The 25,616-nt window shown below is 48.2% G+C and overlaps 1 protein-coding gene across 2 annotated transcripts in view; it reads right to left on the bottom strand.

Moving 5' to 3' along the window:
- The window catches only part of RUNX1 (RUNX family transcription factor 1), a 153,345-nt gene that overhangs the window by 53,062 nt on the left and 74,667 nt on the right, over positions 1-25,616 (bottom strand). For both annotated transcript variants that reach the window (XM_052673900.1, XM_052673898.1), the window contains exons 3-4: positions 16,205-16,458; positions 12,326-12,482 (exon numbers count right to left, since the gene is read on the bottom strand). In XM_052673900.1, the coding sequence (XP_052529860.1) occupies positions 12,326-12,482; positions 16,205-16,458 (411 nt within the window). The remainder of the gene's footprint in view (positions 1-12,325; positions 12,483-16,204; positions 16,459-25,616) is intronic.

Raw genomic sequence — 25,616 nt, 5'->3', positions numbered from 1 at the left:
AAATCAGTTGCCCCCAGCTTCTTACTTCACAGGATTGCTTACAAGATCCCTTGATGCTGTGCAAAGCTGTAAGAACTTAAGAGCAAGTGCAGAGTACAATGCCAACCAACACCTGCTCAGCAATGCTGCTCCTCAAACCAGCAAAAGGCAAAGATCAACCTCCAGTTCCCAGGCATCTGAAGTTGCTGTGCCCATGCTGCATTGCAACACAGCAACATGAACTTTGCATTCAGCTGCATCACGTCTGTCTGAGTCTGGAAGCAAAGAGAACCATGAGCTCACACCTGGCAGGGAGAGGGATTTATGTCCCCCAGAACAGTCCTGCACTGGACTGATGGGCTCTAGAGGGAGCAATAGGCTTGTAAACTACAGCCCCTGGGAATGTCCAAGAGGAAATGAGGGGGAAAAAATGAATCCTAAGTGACAACATGGTCACATGAAGCTCCTGTGTGCTGTTTTAATCAACTCTAAGCAGAGTCACGGCCAAATGCAACTGCGGGGCCAGGGAGGGTGGTGGGAGGGGTTGGAGGGGGGAAGGCATGCTTAATATCAATGGCTGCATGGGCAGATGCAACGGGGAGTGGGAAGAGACAGTTCCGGGAAGATAATCCACCCCTGAAATACACCCCTTCACTTCAATCCATCTCATAACTACACAAAAAGATTGATTCCACTGAAGAAGGATCAACCAAATGAGGACAGAATGAAAACGGAGTTAAAGCTTCAGAGGTTTGTGCATGTGGAAGGGAGCCAACAGATGCTGTGATCACACTTAATGCATTTTGCTTTGGGAATTTTTTACTGCCAATCATAGGTGTGCCATTAAAGCTTTTGTATATACATATATAACAAGGGCAGATGGTTTTTAAACTGAGATAGGGGAGGTTTAGGTTAGATATTAGGAGGAAGTTTTTCACACGGAGGGTGGTGACACACTGGAACAGGTTGCCCAAGGAGGCTGTGGATGCCCCATCCCTGCAGGCATTCAAGGCCAGGCTGGATGTGGCTCTGGGCAGCCTGGTCTGCTGGTTGGCGACCCTGCACACAGCAGGGGGTTGAAACTGGATGATCATTGTGGTCCTTTTCAACCCAGGCCATTCTGTGATTATATGACTATGATATATATTATGATATCAATGAGATATACATAAGTCATTATGGTAAAATATTAGATAAAACAAAGAAGAAGGGAAAGGAGCCAAGAACGCTTGTGCTGATAAGGACAAATGGCATGGATGGGAAAATATGTAATAAAAAAATGCAATGCAAATTATATTACAGATGTTTCTATTATATTAGTGAGAGACTTCCAGATCTTTGTAGAAAAGATTACAATACCATTCTTTTCATTCAACTTTTTGGTATTTATGTACTCACTTGTATTAAAACACACTAAACGATCCATTGTACACATCTTTACAATTTCTAACAACATCTTCCTGGGTGTCTGCCAAAGTAAAGATATCTGCTGTGCTTTAATAACATATCAGACAGCATCCCTGAGCAGGAAGCAAAGCAAACACACCTATATTCACTCTCAACAGTTGACTGCTGTATACCGGGGCCAAATTTTGCCATTTTTCTCACTTAAGGCACTTTATAACTTATTAGCTGAATAATTCAAATGTAATTGATAGGGTAAAAAGGGCCAACATAATTTGACCCTGCATTAGTTAACTGTTGCTCATGATACAAGCGTAATATTTTTGTAGTTCTCCCAACTGTATGTCCAGCTGCAAAAAACCTGCACAACTCCAGATTCTGTCTCCCTGTACGATAACTGTTCTGTTGCCAGTGGCAGTTTCACAAAGTAAGAGCACTGCTTTGCCTGTTATGCTTGGTCCAGTGGCTATTCTATCAGAAAAGCACTGCAGCTGAAGTAAGTGGCATCAAAAAAAAAAGAGCAGCATTTGTTTACCAGCAGTACCGCAAATGCCACTGAATTTAAATATAAGAAAAACCTGTTATGAATCTCATGCACTGCAAACTCTGACCACCTCAGAACAACGGACCAAACGGATCAGTAAGCACATGGGGAAATGGCAGCAAACCAGGGTCACAGCCCAAAGCAACACAGGGACAGTGCATGCAAATCAGCATGGACAACCGATCCCTTTGCGTACTTGTAGTGTTGTCCTGTGTGCGTTTGAAGCAAGTATGAGACATGGGAAATTCACCTGCCAAACCAGATTGGGTCAGCATGAAGGTGCACTTTTGAGCATTGCTGTCAAGTGCTTCACTCCAGGAAGTTCTCCTATCTGTGTTTACACAGCATTTACTCGCACAGAATGAAAACTTGATCTCGGTACATCAATAGGTGCTTTGTTCTGGATTTACGTGGGACCAAGCCTCCATGCAAATGGCCCAAAGGGCCCTGCTACATGCTTGGTCCCTGTGCTGAACTTCATTTGCTGTGCAACAGGTACTGACAAAGCTATAAGCAGCTCTGCTGAGCTGAGCAGGGCATCGCCACAGGGCTCCTGCCCGTCTGCTTCCCTCTTACTTTCTGCAGCATGGTCCAGCACTGAGGAAGGATGTGTGCCTCCCCTGCTCCTCCTCGCCGCTCTCCAAGGCCTCTTTCACCACAGATTCTCTGTGCTGGAAGGCTGGAGGGAGGTTATATCTGGGGTGAAATCATTTCAAGGCATTATTTTGGTGAAGTGTACACATGGTATTTAACCTAAGGCAACGCAGGGACCGTGTTAAGCAACCAAAATTACCTAACTGAAATCTGAGCAACATCAGTAGAGGCACTGACAATCTCAGCAGGTGCTATAACATCCACGTTTACCTTAAAACCATTATCTGGGTGATAAGGACAGTCCCTGACACTCTTGTGCAGACTGCCCCTGACAGTCCCCAGAAGAGTGATTCTCCATTGCACAAATGGGTTTGTTCACCCTCTCAAAACCTGCAAGAGAGGACTCAGCTCACTAAAATGGTTTCATTTTTTCCTCTCTTTTTTTTTTTGGCCAGTTGTTTACATTTTAATTTGATGAGTTTGTGTGCAGCTAGTTTCACTTCTGCAACGATGATGGGTTTCACTTCTCAGTTCCATATGCTGTCATTGTGATATTGGCACTGCCTCCTGCAGCCTTGCAGGGGCCTCCATGCTAATCCCATCCTCAACAGCCTGGCAAAGTGTGCAAAAGTGCAGCCACCACTACCACTGCTGCTGCACTGTGAGCCTGCAAGGTGGCCCTGCTCTGCTCAGGGATTGATGTTCATGGTGTTGAAGACAAGTTATCGGTCTCAATTTTGATCCCTTCAAGTTCCTTCCCTTGAGTTACTACTTCTATTACCTGCATGCTATTTTTTCACCACACAATTCCCGGGAGTGTGGTTCAGCAGATAACCACAAAAAGCACAACTTCAACTGCTTAGAGATAAAGTTATGGTGACTCAGTAGCAGGAGGTACCAGGTGTAGATACCAAATGGTCATGGTCGTTTATCAGGAAAGGAACCACAGAAGATATGCTCCTATCTGGAGGGCATCTCTGAGACATAAGCAAACTAACGGAAGAGAGGAAACACACAGGCATGTGATTTGGGACCTAGGTTGTAGGAAGGAGGTCTCTGAAGGCAGGGTGTCTTCACTGTCTTACACTGGTCAGCCCAGTAGCATCTTCGACATTAGTCACTTTTATATAGCAACATCAGCAATCCACAAACACAAAACCACCAGGAATTCCCCTACATTGTGACGTTGTCTAATTTCTGAAAAGTGACTATTTCAAATTACGGTAGGAATCTGGCTGGCGTAAACATCAGGTTTATCCTATGTATGTTCCAGCTTTCAGGCTCTGAGACTGAGGTAGTGTGCGCATGTGTGTGTGTGTGAGAGTGCGAGCACCAGAACAGCAACCATGTCTGTCAATAAGACAAAAAACATTTTTCCATCCTGTTCTGAAAGATGACCCGAGTGACCTATTTTAACCGAATCTTGAGGGTGGGATGCCTTCTTAGACTGAAAGCCTGCAGATCAAGTTTGCAAAATGGATTAAAGCATTAAAGGATTGGTTTGAGGGGGAAGTAGAGAGAAGACCTTTTAATGGAAAAGCCAAGCAGCCTCTAACTATAAGTGGAGTTGCTGCAGTAACCACTATAAAATTCTTATGAACTTGGGTGGAGACAATAATTACACCACAGGAAGAATGAGATGCTATGGGGTGCTTGGCCTCTGCAGCAGAGCTGTAGCTCAGAGAGATTACAGCCCAAGTTTTAAAATATAGTGCTTCTTGCTACAGTTTTAAGACTTGAAATGTATACGCACAATTTACACAAATACACAATTACATGTGCTGCTAATGTTTGAACACAGATTTTGAGAGGGTGGAGTTAAAGTGTCAATAAGAATTAATTAGAGGTTTTTTTTTTTTTTTTTTTTTTTTTCTAGGATGACTCTAACATAAATTTCTAACACTCCATTTGAACTAGCCACAACAAAAACTGAACTTCTGCTTTCAAGCTGTGGCTTACCACATATCAAGGAGTTTTCTTTTTTTCACTGTGGTATCGTTTTAGTTTTAAACACGGTGCTTCCCTATGCTTGGAGCCTAAGGTATGTGTACATAAACATACATTCAGAAATGATAGCCTTCAGAAGCACATCCAGCTCAAGTGGAACAAAACCACCATCGTTCAGCAGAGTGCTGTGCCACTGCTCACCAGTTCAGGGAAAAATAGCGATGGGAGCTCAAAATGGAAAAGACAGTTCAAAATGAGACGTCTTAAATGCTAAGCTACCAACCACCTTCTCACTGAAAATGCCTTGGGATCCTTAAGCCTAATAATAGCCCTTAACTTAGCCATAATTTCAAACCATTAATAAGCTTTCTGAGGCAGAAATTACCACCTACACTTTACAGGGGATGAGACAGACATGAAAAGGTGAAGGCCCAGATTCACAAGAAGATTTAGCTGCCTGAAGTGGGATTCCAGTTTGATTTAAATGCTTCAGCCCCAAATCACACCCATCGGCATCCTTGTCCAGGCACCTCCTGGCTGGGAGAGCTTCCTCTGCTGCACGGCCCTGCTGTTCCGCAGCCACAAGCTCAGCCCTGGGGAAGAACAGCTCAGCACAGCCAGTTGTGAGACCAATGGTGTAATGGCTGTTGTGGTTTGTGGCAGATCCCATTCTGAGGCACCTTCACCTTACGGTGCATGGTCCCATGAGCCTAGAGAAAGCCCTTGAGATCTAGGGTCTGTGGGAGCTCCCCTGCCTTTTTCCAGCAGCTGGCCTGGCATCCACCCTGGACAGATATTGGCATACCTCGGTGCTTCAGTATGCTGCTGGGGCTGGGGCTGAGCACACTCCTTGCCCTGTACAACAAGAAGGACGATGGTGAGGCTGCAGGCACGGTGAGCAGTGAAGGCGTGGGTTCACAGGAAGAGCAACGTGCTGCTCTGAATGCGGCAGGTGAGGAACCCTTTGCGATCATCACTGCCACTTCAGCAAAGGCGACTCGGGCCTGCAGCAGCCTAAAGCAGGAAAGCCAACCTGACAGGTCACCTCTCCAGCAGCAGCCTGAGCGTGGGAGTGTGAGTGGGGACTGTTTACTCTGCGCTCATTTTCTTAGAGGAAGGACTCCTCCGTGCTGTCATTACGCTAATGCAATGCGCATTGATTTAAGAGCTCAGCAGAAGTCTGGGGTCACTTGATGGATATCCGTGCAGTCAGCGATGGGGAGATAACGCTGCCATTATGAAACTGGGACCTGCCAAGCTCTAGCAGGGACAACTTCCAAGAGCAGAACAGCCTCTCAGACCTCAGATGTGGGCACAGCTTTGTCAGAGCTGCGGTGCATAAAGTCTGGCCTGTGGAAACTCTGCGGCCTTGCCAAAGCATTTCCTTCAGTTCCTCCCTAAACTTCAGGGAACTGATGTTGTGCGTATGCTGCGCTCCAAGCACCGCCCTGCTAAAGAGCTCTAATGGCATCAAGCCTTCAAGACATTGCTTCTCTCCTTGCCTCACCTCTCAGCCCTCTCTTCCAGCAAAGCCTGCATGGCATGGGTGTGCAGTTCCCTGTAGGAGGGCAATGGAGGGAATCAAAAATCCATCCAAGCACCACACCACAGGCCAAACCTGGCTCTGGCTGTACAAGCATGAGACCCAGCTTGTTTGCTGCCTGCAGGCACCACCACGGTACACACAGAAGCACCTAAGGGTTTGCGGAGCTGGATGTGGCCTGGCCTCCCCAGCACCAGTGAGGGACTTTTGTTGAATGCCTCAAAGGGGACAGGCAGCAACAGGGGATGGGGAATATGGGGTGGAGATGGATGCAGGATGTAAATGAAGGGAATGAAACTTTGAAGGCTGAGAAAGCTGTGTTGAGATAGTATGATGGGGGAACTGGGTGAAGCAGGCTGGGAGCAGAAGAGTAGAGAGTCAGCCAGTATCAAGATAAAAGAAAAAATAGGGTGGGTTTTGTTTTTTTTTTTGCTGTTGCTAAAGGATTTTTGGAAGGGAACAGAGACTGATTCAAACTGCTGAGGGTTTATGCACATGACTATGCTGGAAAAGGAAGGCTTTGCTGACAGCAATTGTAAGCCACTGATTTGCAGCATCCTCACTTTTGCTAAGGCTGAGTGAGCTGACAAGAAGTGCTTGCCCCAGGACAGTCATCTGAAGTTCACTAGCCAGCCCTAAAGCCAAGACCCTAATTAATATCAGAATGACTTCATTCTGAGTATAAAACAGCAGTTATTACTGGAGTTGTAATATACGTGCATACGTACCTATCTACCTACACAGGAAAATAAATGTTATTTGACCAGAAGAGCTGCTGAAGGGGGGCATGCTAAAATACAAAGCAAAAAAATTTATCAGAAAGAAAGAAAAAAGTAAAAAGAAAGAGCTCAAGGGCAAGCAGATCACTTGAAACTATGTAACCTCTTCATCTAGAGAGGTCCTTTGTCTTCCTGACGCAGTATCCTGGTCAGCCTCACTCCTTTTATCACTGCAGAAAACAAGAAAATGCTCGGAGGATAGCATCTGCCTCATCCCTACCCTGAGTTTTAAAAAATATACAAGCACAGCTCTGCACAACCAAAAAATAGATTTATTGTTATTGGAATGAGGGCAGTGGTTCAGCACTTGGCATGGTCACTGTTTACAGCAGTAATGCTCCCGGAGACAGGAAGTTCTCAAAATCACTCTGCCATTATTTTTCTCCTGTTGACGCTTTCTGATTGAGAACTCTTTCACCCAGACCAAATTTTAAGTAACCCAGCAGAGTGTTTGTGAGCTGGCAAAGATAGCCCCAGTCATGCTCAGCCTCGCAGACCACATGATGTTTTCGATGCAGACACCCTCGCTGAGCTGTATCATATACTTTCTTACACAATCAGCAATTCAGAGAAAAACGGCTGCACGTACCGAGCGTGCACCCACAACGACTGGGGCTGGATGCTGGCAATAAGCAAGCCTGCTCCCCCACCTCCTTCAGCCAGTCTCTGTCCATGGCTTGTGCTGGGAACAGCCGTGCTTCAAGGGCTGGCTTTGCTCAGCAGTCTCACTGTGACCTGTGCTGACTGACCTCAAAGACGCACTGACTCGTGGGCATTAGGGTCAGGAGTTTTCTCGCTGAATGCTGGCAAGGCTACGTCATTCACACACACAGAGCTCTCGATGAAATGAGTGACACAGCCAAGCCCCCATATGTCACTCAAGAACAAATGCCCACTTCCAGTCCCTGTCTTTTAGAGGGTCAGACAGGATGGTGGAGGAGAGCCCTGTGATACGCGTTGACATCTAACCGAAGCGCGGAGAGAATTTCTGTGCCAAGCATCTGTCGGTGGCACATCCACTACTGTTGCCACACCCATGGGCCCAAGGTATTGATAACCAGTTGTTTTTCAGCTCCATCAACTGACCCCTTTTCAGCTTTGATTGCTGCTGTGCTTCTTCTATTTTTGTCCTGCCTGGCAAGTATGGCGAGTCGTTAGTCCAGTATCTGATACCACATCCCCTGAAGCATTCCAATGGTTTGGACCCGGACCCGGGTGGCTGCTTAATGCTGATTTTACGATCCTGCTGAATAGCATCCTTCTCTGTTTTGCACATACTTTTGTAATTTTGAATATGCTTAAGTAAAAATAAAACAAATTTTAACTAAGTGCCTACATAACACAACCACAAGCTGAAGCTACACAGAAGGAGCAAAATTCTGACTTCAGAAGAGCAATAAAAATAATTGGACTCGGGATACGGGCCAGTAATTCTTGTCTTTTGACTATTTCTGAGATTCCAGCTCAAACTGATTTTTCTTCCCCAAAATTATATCCAGAAGGAAGACTTCTGGAGGCAGAAACTTACAACTGTGCTTGGTAATATGCCTCCCGTGCTCTCCTACCAGCTGCTTCTGTGAAAACCGGGTACTTTTTCAACTCCAAAGAAAACGATTGTGAAATTTATTCAGACGAGCCTAATCTCAATAGTGGGCAGAAAATGCGTACGCAGGCTCAATGTACAGTCCTTCCCAAAATTCAGTTTTTAAAAGGACCCTGCTGGAAAGCTTGCTATATCATGAAGCTCCAGCTACAGACTCCAGCTTTAAATTGACATCTGCAGCAAGCCAAGACAACTCCTCATTAGCTCCTATTATGATAACCTATTAATAATCATTTTCATCTGGAAAAAATATTTGTTGTTGTTGTTTTTTTACTGTTACGTTTTACAAAGAAGATAGTTAATGGGATTAATGATTCCATGAGGAAAATATGTAATGCTTACTGAGCCATGAGGCTTGCCCTCTCCAAAATAACTATTTATTTTTAATTTTATCCAGTGAACTTCCATGGTGTCAGGCTTTTTGCATTGGATTTATTTCATCACCGTAACACAAACTTGCTCCTTATACATTGAGAAAACAGGGCACTAGCAGCAGTTTGAGGTTCAAAATGTTTATGAATGGAGGGAGAAAAAGTTTTTTTAAACAGGTAAGCAGGCACAAGGGGCTGAGATTGGCTGAAGTTTTAAACTACATTTTTCTTTCAGAAATTACTTACTTGAGTTTACAAGCCAGACAGGCAGGTTTTCCCAGTAGCATTCTCAAACCAGGGTGAGGAATAGCAATTCTGGACCCCAGCCAATTCCAATGTAAATCTGTTTTGTTCGGGAAAGCCAGCCAAATTGCTTTCATACAACATCTCGCTGTTTCGGGAGACCTGCGATATTCTCAGCTCCCATCCTCGGTGTCAGAAATGAGAGTGTTTTTTTAATCCTGAACTGCAGGGACAGCCTGAACAGCACAGGGCCAGCGCTCCCCGTTCAGTACGGAACCACTGCTGAAATGCCATGCGGTTCTTGGAGGCGCAGCTGATACCTGGGCTTTCACAGATGCACAGGATCAGACCTCTGGATGGAGTGAGTTGGATGCTCCCACGGAGCCGCTTGTTTACTGCGATGGGACAATGGTCCTCTGCAGGAGTGTGTGAAGCAACTGCTGTCTGCCTTGCCAGACCTCACTGAAAGCCCACAGAAGAAAAACTGAACTATTTGTCAGGAATGTCAAGAGCGACAATTTTCTCCTATTTTAAAAGAGAGAGGGAAGTGGCTTGCTGACAGTTCTGTGAGGCTTTAATGGGGATCTTTACACCTGAGCAAGAGCTCATGTGCAGTGAAATAGAGACATGGACCAGGACTGTCACTCGGCAAAGTCGTTCCTTGTTCTCCAGCAGTGATTTTAAATCACCCAGGTACACAAATAATGCCCACTATAACTGCAACCAATGTGAACCTTCAATGGCTATTCATATAATATTCCTGGCATCTCATTATCACTGGTGGCAACCGAACTTATTCAAACTCAAATATTACACAGCAAACAAAGTTTCAGTTAATTTTCCTCTACCGAAGTATCAAAGGCAGCAATGCCCTTTGAAGCAGCCACCTTATGCTTCAGGCTTTATACAAATTCAACAGAACAGCACCTCAGAAATCATGTACCAAATGCAAACAATCCACACCTTTGGAAAACAATCCCCTGTTGGAGGAGTAAACACAAGCATACATTAGTCACTGGCTCTAAAGATGGGCAGCCAATGGGGCTTCATGAGATTTAACCTCCAGGACTGGCTAGCAGCACGCAGCGCTCCCAAATCACTCTATAGCTGAAATGATCCCGAGCACCTGGGTGTCACATAGAGCACAGCATCCATGTCCACATGCACGCACATCCGTGAGCGACGGCTTCCAGCCACCGGTATCCAGCAGGCAAGGGGCTCAGAGAGGCTCTCTGCTAAGCTTGCTGAATGAATAGCCACTGTTCTCCCTCTGCCGCTGAATTTTGACCTTGAAAATCCCACAGTTCACTGTTATGATTTCTAGCTTCACTACCGTGGCCAGGAACTGAACTACAGGTTTGTTTTTATTAGCTTCTCAGCCACTTTGCCAGCTATTCATTTGAATCTTCTAAACAGTCATCTCTGAATCATAATGCAAATTCCATTTACTGAAAAGGTGGAACCTTTAATATAACAAATGAACATGTTTAATGACTGATACTTTTAGACATTACAGCATCTCTCATGTTTTCAGTAAATGGATATAATTTTCTCTGCATTACCCTATTATTATTCTTTGCTAGCATTACGAAGCTATGTTCTCAGCTGCGGGTGTTTTCCACCAAGTACATTTTGAAGACAGCCCAAACAACACAATTTAAAAGACATCTCCCTTTGTGCCTTCAGCTAAAAATGCTGCAGGATGCAGACGAATCGAAAGGGGATTTTACACTTAAAATGTACCTGCTGCTTGCATCCGTATTTCAAGAGGGCCGAGTTCGTCTAAAATTGCAGGCTGTACTTACACTAGAACTCCACAAATGCATTTGAATTCAAAGGCAAATAGGAGCTGTTGTGTATAATCAGAATGACCTCCTCAGCCTAAAGCTTGACCCATCATCTGCCACTGCGAGTAAGAGATTTTGAGAGAGCAAAAGTGGGTCACCTTTGAACTCTCCTGAAGCGTGCCCGTAGCTCAGTGCGTTCATGTAAGAGCTGCACGTGCCACCACGCATTAGAAGATGGCCCGAGTGCTTAAGGAATGCCCACATGAGTGGGGAAAATGGTGAGGAGGGGTGCGTGAACCCCAGACTATTCAATCTCCTTGTCAGGGACAATGGCTCACAAAATGCTCCAAAAGATGGAATTAAGAAACCTACGCAAGTGCTGTAGATGCTATCGTTTTGATTTGTGAATGCTACAGCACTGAATTGTCCTTAGGTAACAATGTTGTCTTTAGAACACTGTGATGTTATGTTCCGATTTTACTTGAAGATATGAACTAGACAAAAGGAAAATACATAAGCAAATAGCGGATGAAGTCACATGGAGGATGCGATGGTTTTTTGGTCTTGACCTTAAACCTGAGAGGCTGATTGTTTCTCTGCACTTTCTCTAACCAACATTTCACTGGCTCCAGTGGGTTTTCTCTAACCACCCCGACCATGCCAAGGTGCTTGGCTCATGGGAACAAGAGCAATAATGCAGGAGCAGTGCTTCAAATAAACTCGTAACAGAAACGTAAACGTGATCCATGGCTTTCAAGATTATGGGTTTGAGCTAAAAAGTGACGTTAAGAAGCATCCTTCTGTTGCTGTGACGGGCTTTTGGACCAAGCTTTGGATACCTAATTGTGCGCACGGGAGCTTCCCACAACAGTTATATATAAATACAGTCTAAGTCAGCTTTGACTTGTTACTTACACTGTTAAGACCCTTCTATTTGTACCAGTAATTCTTAGTTATTGCAGAGAGCCAATATTAAGCTTAACTGTTTAGTTCTGCCCTGTCCTAACCCACCCTTATGCACCCTGCAGTAATACGTTAAATAATGACTACTGTGTACAGTTCCACAGCTACTCCAGAGAAAGAAAGGTCAGAGAAGTGCTTGTCAGGTCGCAATAAAGCTTGAAAAAAAATCAAAATCATGTGGGAACTGTTTGTAATTGTAGGCTGACTCACCCTGTTGCAGAGATCAGCTTTTGAGAATTGTCGTTTTAAATTGAAAATGTGTTACTTAAACTTAAGCATGGGCAATATTGTGCTGCTCTAAATCAGTGGGAAGAATCCTGGAGTCACAGTGAGCCTCGCTGACCACAATTTATTTTTTTTTTCTTAAAATGAGATCTTACTGTATAAAAGTTGAATTACTGAAGAATAAAACGTGAAAAACACACAGCTGATTCTGCACCTTTTAAACTGTCCTCAGATGTTCCTACTGCAGAAAGCTCAACAGATAGCACTCAAATTCTCTCCACGTAACCAGAGCCGGACACGGCAGGTAAAGATGACCGAACGGCGGCTGCAAACAGATACATACCTCTTCCACTTCTACCCACAAATCTGAGGTCGTTGAACCTTGCCACTTGGTTTTTCATGGCAGCCGTCGCATTTCTGAGTTCTGCAGAGTAGTTCTCATCGTTTCCAGCCATCACCGTGACCAGCGTCCCATCGGGTACGTCTCCTAAGGCCACCACCTACCAAATCAAAGCACAGAAACCTCAGCTTTCTCACGGGACGTCTGTTTTGGGGAATAGAACATCAACAAGTGATGTGGTAAAATAGGAAAAAACAGCAGCAACAAAAATGAATGCAGACTAGAAGTTGTTTGGGGGAAAACCATGCAGACTTACAGCTACATTGACACGCATCCAAAATACAAAGCATAACGTGACCTCAGCACAAAATAAAGCTTTCTAAAATATACTTTTGTAATTGGCAACGTATAAATTCAAGTAACAGGAACCAATCCTGATCTGATTTACCTCAGTAGCCTTACTTTCAAGCTACAGCGAAGTCAGGACGAGCATCTAAATGTAAAATTTGAAAGAAAACAAACCCAAGCCAATTGCCTTGTGAACGCCGAGAGTCAGGCTGCCCACAGGTGCATCAGTTCCCTCTCTGTTCATCCCACTGATATGAATATATAAATTCAGAATAAATCCACAGAGAATCAGGCTTCAACCAAGGCCTTACTGAAGGCAACTTACTGAACAATGCCTTTTTCTCTTTGGAAGCGTGAAAGCAAATCACTGACTTAAGACCTCACCTGCGATCTGATGGGTGGAAGCTGCAATCCACACGAATGAAACCTGCAATAGCTCAGAAGCTTTCACCTCATCCTGAATGTTTGCAATGTAGCACCCCAGTGCCAGTATCTGCTGAACTAATATTCAGGAACACAGCATCCGCATTTCTTATGTTGGGAGATGTATGCATTTCGAACTCTAAGCTTTCTGACTCCTGTCTACAATGTTCACATCTTTTAAACTAATAAAAGTTGAATTTTACTTTATCTTATCTTCCTCAGCAAGACTGAATTCTTACAGCAGTTTTCCCCTGTGACAATCGAATGCGTGTTTGGTGTGTCTCTTGATTGACTCTGGCAAAAGTAACAGCTCAAAATAGGTCCTCTTTTGCACTGTTTTACAAACCCGCTGCTCTAGCTGTTTCCCTAAATTAAATCTACAGGAGTGACCTCAGGACTACTACCAAAAAAAAAAAAAAAAAAAAAGGGGAAAAAAAGTCTAGTTCATTTTTATTTCCTCTTTTACATACTCTAGGAGGAAGTAGTCCTGCAGCAGGTTCTCTGAGTTGCTGCTTGATATTTTTCCTTCCTCTTAGCGAGTTCTAGCTTACGTCCATGCAGTTTTAATGGGCTCCAGCTAGTCACAGCCCGGGCTGACCACTGTTAGTTTCTGTTCGCACTGCTCTTTCCAAACAAGATCAGCTGCTCCTTTACTCAGTCCATCTCTGATGCTGACCTTCCAGTAGCAACCATTTCCTCCAGCATGACAGGGAGAGGTATTTTAGAGCTTTTCCTGATGCAGGGGGCTGCTTTTCTCACTTCAGTGCTTTCTGTTCTGTCACCTATCACCCTTATTTTCACTTCCACATACCAAGTTAAAATCACTGCGTCAAAATTCCCGCTTTATGTCTGTATTTCAGCTTCCTCTTTCCCACTCCTCATGCTTTTGTTTTTATTTCTCCTCCGTGTGCCACGAGCTGTCTCTGTGGCCTATTCTGTTCTCTGCTCTGCACTCAGCGCTGTGCCTTTCATAAAGCCCCGATCTTGGCGCCCAACAGCCCCCTCTCAAAACGTTTAACAAAACTTTTCTCTTTCCACAGCGCTGTGCAATGAGGAGGTCTGGCTTAAGCCAGCAGCAGCTGTGAAGTCGAAGCACGCATTTCTTATGAAGTGATCAGAAAACCTGAATACATGCACGTAGAGTAAGGACAGAAGGAAGGGAAAAGGGAAATGTGGGCATCACCCTCGGCTTCCTGCGATGCAGATGGTGCCGGCTTGTTCAAGGAAATACCTGCCAGCACTTTTAGGGAGAAAAACCTTCCCAAACCCAGCGTCCATCGGCTCTTACAGCACAACTATTGAGAAGCATCGTTTTTAAATCACACTGCAGGCAGCCTCAGCGACAAGAAATGCGAAGAAAACGTTAGAAACAAGCGTAAAAAAGAAAGGCACAGCGCAGAAAAGAAATCAGAGGTAAAAAGGCACAAACAATAGAAGCAGAAATACAAACATTGACATTAGGAAAAAAAAAAAAGACTGAACAGATAAGTCGGGACTTGCTGGCTGCTGTTATCTGTGCTCCTAAAAGACGTGTGCTTCTAGAGAAGGGAGCAGCACTGCTGCAGCACCGCCGACTATCACAATGCTCATTGCTGGTGCAGCAACCAAACCAAATCAGCCTTTTTAATGAAGACTGAGATGATTTCCAAGCAGCGTTTGGACAAGAAATATGTATGGCACCCTGCGAGAGCTGTTACGTATTTTTCTTTAAGTTTCTCAGAATCCTTCCTTACTTCAGGAAAAAAAAACACAAAACCGTGCACGGAAATGGTCGTTGCGTTTGGGTATAATATCCCGATCCTACAGATCAAATGTAAGGAAACATGAGGAGAAACCTCTCTGCCTCTTTTATGTCGGTGCAGTGATTGTTAGCAATGGGGGATAATGAAACCCAGCGATTTTTGTGTCAGATGAGAACATCAGACACAGAGGAACGAACTGTGTTTTCTATTTTCTGTTAGACTCAGATAACCTTAAGAATCGCGACTTTAACAAAGCCATCTGCCCGGCGGGCAGGTGTCTTTACCGCATCAGCAAACGCCCTCCCGGTTTTGGTGGTTTTCACTTTTTTCTCTCCTTCATTTTCCTTTCCTTGCGTATTCCGAGGGCAAACCACACCACGAGCACTTTCGGCTCTTCAGAGGAGCTTTACCCGCGGCTGAGCGGCTCCGGCGGGGCTCCGCACAGCTCTGCCTTCCAGGAGAGCTCCCAGCGATGAGCGGACTTTGGGAAATGCTCCCGAAGCCCCGGAAGCCGCGCCGGTTGCCTGCTTCCAAAAGCCGCCCGAGGGACCGGGCTGGGGCGGTGGGGGTCCGGCGCTGAGCGCCCCACGGAGCTCTGCCGATTCCCTATCCTAACTCTGAGCTTCGGGGCGCTCCGCCTCGAGGGGATCGTAAGGAGCAGACCGAAAACCGCTCAGCTTGCGGCAGGCCGAAGTCAAAAAGCAGAAAACGAGCAAAGCGAGGGGGGAGAGTTTTGCCTACAGTCGGGTAACGGGAAGTGGGGACGGGGCTGGGAGGGGAGGGCAGCTCTGAGCTCCGCGCCCGTCCCGTGGATTCCGGCCCGGTGGCAGGGGGAACGGGGGGAGAGCCGGGATGGGAGTCCCGCGTTTGCGTGGGCTCCGAGCGGGGTTTGAGGGGGGAAAAGAAAAAAAAAAGAGAGAGAACAAAAGAAGAAAGAAGGAAAGAAAAGAAAGAAGAAAAGAAAGAAGGAAAGAAAAGAAGGAAAGAAAAGAAGGAAAAAGAAGAGAAAGAACAGAAAGAAAAGAAAGAAGGAAAAAATAAAGAAAAAAAGGAATTTTTTTTCCTTTTTTTTTTAGTATTAATTTTTTTTTTTTTTTTTTTTTTTTTTTTTTTTTTTTTGAGGGCCAGCCCGTCGCTGTCACCCCAAATCCGTGCTTCGGGTGCTCCTCGGGTTCCGTCCTTTATTTTTCCCCCCTCCTCCCGCAGAGGCTCTGTGCTGGCTGCCGCGGCTGGGGCAGAGCTCCCCGGGTCGGCCGTGCTCCCCACCGCGGGGTCGCCTCTTGCCCGCCCTCCCCATCCCAGCTCTTTCCCCTTCCCTTCTCCCCGTCCCGTCCCCTGCCCTTCCCGCCCGCCCCCGGTGCGGCCGTACCTTGAAGGCGATGGGCAGCGTCTTGTTGCAGCGCCAGTGGGTGGGCAGCACGGAGCAGAGGAAGTTGGGGCTGTCGGTGCGCACCAGCTCCCCGGGGTGGTCCGCCAGGACCTCCACCATACTGCGGTCGGCGGCGCGCAGCTTCCCCGCCAGCGCTCCGCTGTGCTCGGCGCCGGGCAGCGGCAGCGGCTCGCTCATCTTCCCCGGGCTCAGCGCGGTGGAGGGCGGCGTGAAGCGGCGGCTGGTGCTGGTATCTACGGGGATACGCATCACAACAAGCCTGTTGAGTGAGGGACCTCCGAGGGCTTGGGGCAAAACAGCGAAGCGAAAGGAACTCTTCGGCGAGCCGCTCTCTGGGGAGCGACATACACGGGCGCGGGGCGGGGAGCCGGGGGCAACTCGTTTGGATGCCGGTGCCCGCTGGTTGTTTGTAGCCGGACGCGGGGGCGGCTCCGCGGGGCCGAACGGGGCGCGCCGCGCTCCGAGGGGCGCTCAGGGTTCCGCCGGGCACAGCTGCGCGCACGGCCCCGGACGCGCGCACACACGCGCACCGCGCGTCATAAAGTATTGACGGCGCGATCCGCCAGAGCTTTAAACACGGCAGGCATCCATCAGTGCTCTACGGCCTGGCTGGTATATTTTTTTTAGGTCTTTTTTTTAGGTTTTTTTTTTTTAGGTTTTTTTTTTTTAGTTTTTTTTTTTTTTTTTTTTTTAAGCAGCCTCGAAAATCAGCTTCGGTCGTTTAGTTCGCGTCGCTCTACGAGGGCTCATGGCCTCGCCATAATTCCCGCAAAAAATCATATAATAATAATAAAAAGAAACGCTCAGTGCATGGCTTGAGATGTCTCTCTTTGGATTTGTCTTTGGGACAGCGCTCTGCGTAAAGCCGCGGCCGATGGCTGAGGCCACCCCCGACTGTCGGTGCGGCTGCGGGCGCTCTGCGGTCGGTGTGCGCCACAGCGCTCCCTCTCTCTCAACTCACGTTCCCCTCAGCACTCAAACCCACACTGCAACAACTTCGTCACTCGTTGCCAACTTGGTTTTGTTTTTTGGTTTTGTTTTGCTTTGATTTTTTTTTTTCCCCTTCGGTATCTGAGGCGGTCTTCCTTTCGCTCGGCCGCAGGAGAGGCTGCTTAACACGATGTCAACCGCAGCAGGTGGAGCCCCGCCTCGGGCAGCATGGCTCTTCCCTCCGCCGCCTGCAGCACTGGGGTCGGGGGGAGAACAGCGAGCAGAACCCGCGCAGAGCCACGCAGAGCCGCGCAGGCACCCCGCAGCCAGCCGGCAGCGCTCAGCTCCGTTTCCAACAGCCCCGCGTCGAGTCGCTGCGAGTTTCCCTTCCGCCAAACGGGTGACGGGGGGGAGGGGGGCAGGACGCCGCGCAGACAGCGAAAAGCGGGGATGACCAAACGCAAAGTTCCCAGCCGGGCTCGGCGCTCACAGCCTCCAGCCCGGACGGCAGCGCGGAGAAGAAGACATTTCCACGGCGCGCAGCCCTCGGGTCTTCACGGGAGAACCGCCTTCCTGCCCGCCCGCCCGCCGGCCGCACACCGCGCAGGGCCCCGCCGCGCTCCGCTCGGCGCTCCGCTCGGCGCCCGCCGCCGCCGGGATGAATGGAGGCGGCCGGCAGCGCGTCGGCTGCGGCGGGCGGAGTGCGGAGGAATGTCATCCCCCCGGCTGCTTTGCATACGGGGAGGGCGCCGGCCAATCACAGCCCTTTCCGGGAGCAGCCAGGGCGCGGCCGCGGGCCAGGGGCTCCTGGAATTGGCGCGCCCGCTGCCGCCGCCGCTACTGTGCGGGCAGCGGTTCCGCGTGCGGCTGCGGTTGCCGCGCGGGATGCGGTTCGTCCGCCGAGGGCTGAGCCTCGAGCGCCGGCCCGGCTGCCCCGGGGCGGTCCCGCATCGCGGGCTGGAGGTCCCCGGGGGAGCCGCCGCTGCCGGGCTCCCCGCACGCGGCGGGTAGAAGCGGAGCCGGCGGCGGTGTGCCGGGTGGAGGCGTGGCTGCCCTTGCGGGCTGGGTTTGGGCTCCGTCCTTTTTTTTTTTTTTTTTCCCCAATGTTGGTGCTGGAGTTCCCCGTCCCGAGAGCCGAGCCGCGCCCCTGTGGTTCCTCCGCCTTATTTCCCACCCCCGGAGACCCCCTCCCCGAGGTCGCCTCGGGGCCCGCACTCAACAGCTGCGGCGGCGGCGGCGGCGGCGGCGAGCGGGGAGCCCCCGGGCCCGGCGGCTGGGAGGCGGGCGCCGAGTCCCGGGACGACAGCCGCTGCAGCTCCGCCGCGGGGCCGGCAGAGGGGGCGCGCCGCCCGCCGACGGCGCTCCGACGGCCGCGGAGGAGCTCCGGGGAGCGGCTGCGGGACGGGCGCCGCCGCGGGGACGACGGGGGGAGGGCAGAGCCGGCGGCCGCTTGGAAACTGTGCGGGGTCGAAGTGCCGGGCTCCGTTGCGGGGTAAGACAGCGTGCAGAAAGGAAAACACCGGCTCCGTGCTCCCCGCACCCCGCTCCGTGCGACCCGATCCAGCGGCTTGCGCTCGGACGCCGGATCCTTGGCACCCACTGACCGTGGCGCCTCCTAACCGTGGGGTGTCTGTGCCCGCCCGTGCGGTTGGTTCTCTATAAGCCCGTCCCGCACGGATGCTTCCCTCCCTCTGTCTCTCCCTGTCGAGTTGTTCTTTAAATGAACCTATCCCGAACTTAAATTGCCGTGGAGATGTTTTCTTCTGCTTGAAGGAAAAAGAAAAAATGCAAAACAACAAAACAACTATACAGGCGAAGCGCTGTTACAGCACAGCTTAAAGCCACCTGTGGCCGGTCGCTTTTTACGGCCATTACCGAGATCACAAGGGCTCTGTTAGCTATGCGCACACACATCGCGTAACACGTTAAAATACGCGCATAGCGTTTCAGTTTTCTTTTTTTTTCTTTTTCTTTTTTGCTGTTTCTCCTATCCCAGCCACGAGGTAGGCAGCTTTCTATATTTTCAATCAATTCCGGCGAATGGATCGCACTCTCTCTTCACCTCAACTCCTTTGTATAAGCGCAAATTAAACCCAGTTCTCAGAAAGGCAAAATAAACGCGCGCGAACGACCAGAAAAAAATGATACAAAACGCCGCTATTTAACAGAAGTCGGGCAAAATACGCCACGCTTCCCGTTCCCTATAACCGGGCACCAGCTGAAGGGCCGATCCTGGCAGCAGGTGACGGTGTTCCTACAAGTCGAGCATTGAACTGTACCTATCCTTTAGCACCAACCGCACACGGGGGGGACGGGAGGGGGGGTGTATTTTTTTAGCTAGCACAATCTACCGCCTTCCTTATAATTTTCATCGAATCACAGAATGGCCTGGGTTGAAAAGGACCACAGCGATCATCTATTTCAACCCCCCTGCTATGTGCAGGGTTGCTAACCACCAGACCAGGCTGCCCAGAGCCACATCCAGCCTGGATTTAGCTTTACACGACAAAGGGAGGAACTCTTGCAGGGGTTTGCCGTCCCCTCACTATGCTTTGGGTGCACTATGGAAGAATAGGAACTGCTGAATGAAGCAGCGGGCGCACCCACGATTATTAGGCAAAGGAAGGCAGCGAGGGACTGCATTGAAAGTCAGTATTCCTCCCTCCCGCTGCGGCTTTTAGCCTGCCCGGCGCCCCGGCTCACGCTCGGACAGCCGCTCCTTTGTGCCCTTTGAAGCGTGAATCGCAACTGTTGTCGGAGCTTGACCCGTTCGCATGCAGCACCGCTTCCATTTGGATGCAGACAACAATTTTTTATAGCCATAAGCAAACCGCAACGGAATCTCTGTCTGCCACGCGTTGCCTCTGTCGTGCGGGCTTCGCAGACCACAAAGCACCGAAGTTTTTACGTCATACGGTTAAGTAAAAGCTTCGGAAGTTGGAGAGGGGGAGCAACAGCTTTGGGATGAATTTTCGACACACCAATTGCAAAGGGAGAATGAGAACCCGAGCGCTCTGCGAGTCCGTGCTGACAAGGAAACCCTCTGCAGGCAAACGGGCAAGGGGGACGCTGGTGCAAAATGGGTTGGATTTGTGCGGACAGAGAGCAAACGTGACCAAGGAAAGGAACAAAACATTTTGTTGAAGAGCTGCAGACTGTAACAGCAAGCGCGTGCAGTGTAAGCACAACCCAGAGAACTGGCCACAGACTCTGACTGTGCAACTTCTTAGGAACATCCCCGGCCTCTTCTTAGCCACCCTTCTGCTGCATGAAAATCTCTGCGAATGCTATTATGCACTCAGTGGGCTTAGTCTGGCATTACTCAGTGGGTCATTTCCTCCCTTTTGCACCCAAATGAGTTTAATCATAGGATCACAAAATGGCCTGGGTTAAAAGGACCACAATGATCATCCAGTTCCAACACCCCTGCTCTGTGTAGGGTCACCAACCAGATCAGGCTGCCCAGAGCCACATCCAGCCTGGCTTTGAATGCCTCCAGAGATGGGGCATCCACAGCCTCCTTGGGCAACCTGTTCCAGTGCTTCACCACCCTGTGAGTGAAAATACATGTATTAAGGCCGTCCTGAAAATATTTATGATGATGTGAGTGTGCCTTACTTGTAGTGGCAATGAATCAGTGGGTTAATGCTTGTAAATAAGATTTGTAGGATCAGGCTTCTGAACTGCCCCTGCAAGTATTTATTGTATAACAGTTACCATCGTGGGTAATTCCACTGACTGACATGAAAGAATGACTACGGCGATGCATTAAATTATTTTAAATTATGTCACATTATTCCAGAGCATGGAGAAAAGCAGCTCCCTGTAAGTAAAAAGGTGAGGTCGGTGTTCCTTGTTTCCTGCACTCATCTCTCACACAGCGAAATCTGAATGTTTCATCCCAGCACATGAAGCATACGTATGATGCCACCAAGAGTGAGATGTGAGATGCCAGCAGCATGCTGGGGAGCTTGGCTCTGTGGGCCAGCACTGCACAGGTGCACGATCTGTGACCTCTCTCCGTCTCAGGGAGGGAAGTGCCTGAGCCCCACTGGCAATCTCCTCTTTCATCTTTGTTAGCTGATACAAGAATATTTGCTCTGGAAAAGGGGAATTGGCTGCAGCTCAGTTTATGCTGAATAGAGGGGTTGTGATGAATGACAACATACCATGTATCCATTCAGTACCTTTAGTCTGGGTGTCTAACTACCTGCGACCCAACTTGAACACTGGAAAAGTTCTCAAGGAGTCTCTATCCTCCTCAGAACGTCCTGGTGGTGACAGTGCTCTCAGAAGTTGTGAGCCTTTTCCCATTCAAAATGGACTGAACATTCTATAGTCTTGTCACTCTAAATATTTTAGAGGGTAGACAGAGATGGAATAGGCCGAATCCTTGTTCAAGACAAATATGCAAAAGATAATTAACCACCACTTCCAGCATTTGTAAAAGATAGCTATGCTGTCAGAAGTAAATTGTTCCTTTGTAGATGTGCAGTATAGTCCATAAACCCACTTTGAAACGTCTTTAGTTTGCTTCCATGTTTTATCGGTCATTTTATAGTTGGATTTTTGAGTGGCTCTGTGTGAAGTGAGGAGTTAGACTCAGTGATCCTTAAGGGTTCCTTCCAACTCAGGATATTCTATGATTCTATGACTCCCTTTCTGAGGATGTGGGGACATGGACCTACATTAAAGGGAGTTGCCTTTCACTGTTTTACCTCTTTGGACCTTCAGAAACTGCAGTCCACAGAGCTGCACTTCAATCTGTCAGCTAATGGAGGCAATGCGCAGGGAGCAGGGACACCTGGAGAAGGACACCTTTCAGGAGAGGCTAAACTGTGAATCTGCATCCAGCATTAAGCCCAGCTTTGCAGGCCTGTGCGTGGCTGCAGGTCCTCCTAGGGCTTTGCTGGATGAACAAATGAGGGAAGCAGCAGCCCAAGGATGAGCTCAGACCAAGCAGAGCCCCAAAAGCAGGAGTGGGCAGTGGGAGATGATTTGTTCAGCTCTTCTCACTAGCACAGATGTTATCTCAGTGCACAGAGGCATAGGGTCACAACTGCATGACCAGAATAGCATCCCGCCAGTGCCACCACCCTCAGAGGCTTTTCTCCATTGCACCTTATTTCCACCTTCCCCATTTCCTCAAGGGGAAGATTAATAATTGCAATGAAGTTACTGCAGCAGCAGCTGATGTCAATGCCCCTTCTGTCTTATGATGCATAGCCAGGCTGGCTCAGCTTTGCTGGGAAGTTTCAAAACTTTTTGGCCTTAGAAGTCCTTACTAGATCAGGGCCAACAAGCCAGCTTGCTGTCTTCACTCAGAGAAGCTGTGGATACTCCATCCTTGGAGGTGTTCAAGGCCAAGTTGGATGGGGCCATCAGCAGCCTGAGCTGGTGCCTGCCCATGTCAGGGTATTCAAGGTCCCTTACAACCCCAGCCATTCTGTGATTCTAGGATTCAATGAACTTCACTTCTTTCTCTTGTGCAGCAGTTGGCAAACTTCCGAGTAGGAGTGGGGACTTTGTTAAAGTTTCCACTACAAAAATACCTTTCAGTGGTTTGCCTTGGATACCTTCCCCATACCTGTGGACTGGGCGTGTGAAAAGCATGACTCTGCCATAAAGAGCCATCTCATTTCGCCTTCCTCAGAACGAAAGCTGCTTACACAGTGCAGTGGTGCACGGTGGACAGGAGAGCCTCCCTGAGGTGCAGGAGCAGAGGGTCACATCAGAGCCAAGGGAGCAGGCCGGCTTGTTTTCCCAGAGCTTAAATCCCAGTGAGAACAACGGGTTTAGTCCTGGCCGCAGTGTTATTGGCTATATATCAGTGAATGAGGGAGATTACAGAGAAGGGCAACTGCTTTGATTAAAGGTCTGGAAGGAACTACCTATAAGGAAAGATTAAAGGAATTAAATACATACATATAATTTGGGGCAAAAGGGAAGCCAAGGGGACAGCATGACTGCGGTTTACAAGTACATGAAAGACAACTATAAAGAGGAAGGGGAGGAACTGTTTTCATTATTTAAAAACGATAAGACAAGAAATAACAGATGCCAACTGAAGTAAAACGAGTTCAGTTTTAAGAGCAGGGGCAACGTTGATCACAAGATCAAATAGGCAGGAGAAAATGCTCCCAGGGAAGCGGCAGAATCAACATCACTTGAACTTTTCAAGTCAGAGCTTGACAAGCACCTTGAAGGGGAAAGTTTAAGAAATAGTAGAAACGAAGCCAAGAAGCGCAGGGATGTACTGCCTGACCTAAAAGCCCAAATGATTTTGAGGCCGTTCTAGAGGGCTTCTAAAAACAAACACGAACTCAGAGCTTTTGGATGATTTCTTTCTCTGCATAGTTCAAAATTAAAAGAGGGGTGGGGGAAGAAAAAAGCTAAGTGAGGAAAATTAGTCACTTAATATGGTTCTACTGTGGCTAATCCCTAGAGAAGAAGCCAATTACTTGAAGTAGTTGGGAGTATGGGGTGGAGAAGGGAATGGAAATTGTTGAAAAGCCGCCATCTGGTATAAGTAGTTGTTGGTGTGGAGACTTAAAAAATACACATTGTGTGCCATTATACCGTGCTCATTACATGTCGAGATTAATGCAGATAACATCATCCACACCTTGTATTTTCTGTAGCGTTTTATATACTCAGGTTCACATCATCACAACCTCCAGCACTAATTGTACACATTTGGGCTTTTGATCTTCTGCTCTGGTAGGAACACTATGGATGCCTTGTACCAGCAAATGGAAAAAATAATAGTAAAAAAAAAAAACAACAAAAAAACAAACCTCCAGCTCCCTTTTGTTCCAGGACACTTAAAAGGAGCAGTAAATCTAACCCACAGGACAGCAGGGAACAGCCCTACCATGAGGAGGATACTATTGATGGCACAGAACTAATGTAATTGTTATATTCCCCACACCTGTCCCTCTGAGGGAAAGGGCATGCCTATGGGGCACTGCTGGGCTGTAAGCATGGCCCAGATGCAGCAGACAGCCAGGCTGGTATTGGAGAGGCCCTGCTGATGTTTTGATTGATGTTGAGCAGGTAAAGTTTCCCCTCCTGTGCCCCAGACTTTCTTCCTGCAATTAGTGGTGACTGGCCAGACAGAATCAGGCCGCTGAATGCGTTCAATCTAGGGGAAAAAAAACGCAGTACAGGTACTGTGTAATAGGGAAAATGTAGTGGTGGTATGAATGCTGCATTCGGTGCAAACAATGTGGTGTGGGTCTGCCTTGCTCAGGGTTGGTTTGCTTAATTTTCAGTCAAAACTGAGAAGGAATGATAAATGTTTGCCAAAGTTCCTATAGGGAAGTTCCTATAAGAATTTCTGGCATGTAACAGAGAGGAAGATGCTTCCAAAGGAGGCTCCTTCCTCCCAGGTTTGCCAGAAGGAAAGCTGCGCTCTTTCAACACTTTGACTTTGGATGGGAGTGAAAAAAAAGTAGAAACAAGGATAACTGCTTCCTTTTTCTTCTTCCTACATTACTTTCACTATTTAGAGACTGTGACAGGCTTGAATGTTGAAACAGGAAGGCAAAAAGAAAATAATGACATTATTCCCAGCATGACATTGCAGCAATTGTGTCAGCGGGTGGTATTATTGGTAGTGAAGGAATGGATTCTCTGTTCCTCCTGTTTCTGTTTTTAAGGGCTGGGACAGGTTGTCCCTCTCCCTGTTTCCCCTTGAAGAACCCTTCAAGGCTGGTGGAGAAACTGCTGAGAGCTCATGAAGCTCCTTGTCCCAGGGTGAGTAGGAGTATTAAATCCCAGTCACCTTATTTCTTTCTCTATTGTCTATAAATTGTTTCTCATCTGAGACCAGGCTTCTGCCAGTGTCTGTCTCCAAGCAGAGGGCTGGTCTTAGCAGCAGGAGATGGTGTGGGTGCCTTCAGCCAGCAGCTATGCTGTCCCCTCCGTGTCACTGACTGCTAGCTTTGTACTTAATCCTCCTCATACCTGCAGTGAACACACAGCAATGCCTTCACGCAGAAAAGGATTTTGCTTACAGGGGAATCCTGCCTGGGACTTTCACTGCAACACCACTCATGGACAGAGGAAGGAAAGGCTGGCTGAAACACCAAGGCACTAGTGACCACGCGCAGCACCGCTAATGCACTCTCTCAGCCACAGACGAAGCCACAAGTTAATCTCATAAATTCTTTCTCCTCCACTTAACATCCCACCTGCGACTGCCTCCACCCGTGCTGTGCAGGTCTGGGCTTGGGCACACCGTGTCTCAGCAGCTGCGTGCCCAGCAGGGAGCACCAGCACGGTGCGGTCAGGTGAATGGGATGGGCTGGTGAGGGAGACAAGGCTGCAAGCTCTTTAAAAACAGACCTGGATGACAGCAATAGAAAAAAATATTTGGAAAAAATGATTTTGAGCCTGATTAGCAATAAAACCTGGAGTCTGTACTTGACAAGTGCAGTTAGATATCCCACCCTGCTCC

This window comes from Tympanuchus pallidicinctus, unplaced genomic scaffold (genome assembly GCF_026119805.1).
Source record: "Tympanuchus pallidicinctus isolate F22 unplaced genomic scaffold, pur_lepc_1.0 scaffold14, whole genome shotgun sequence".
Taxonomy (NCBI): Eukaryota; Metazoa; Chordata; class Aves; order Galliformes; family Phasianidae; genus Tympanuchus; species Tympanuchus pallidicinctus.
The sequence above is the reverse complement of the archived record's forward strand: the minus strand, read 5'-3'. Positions and strand labels throughout refer to the sequence as shown.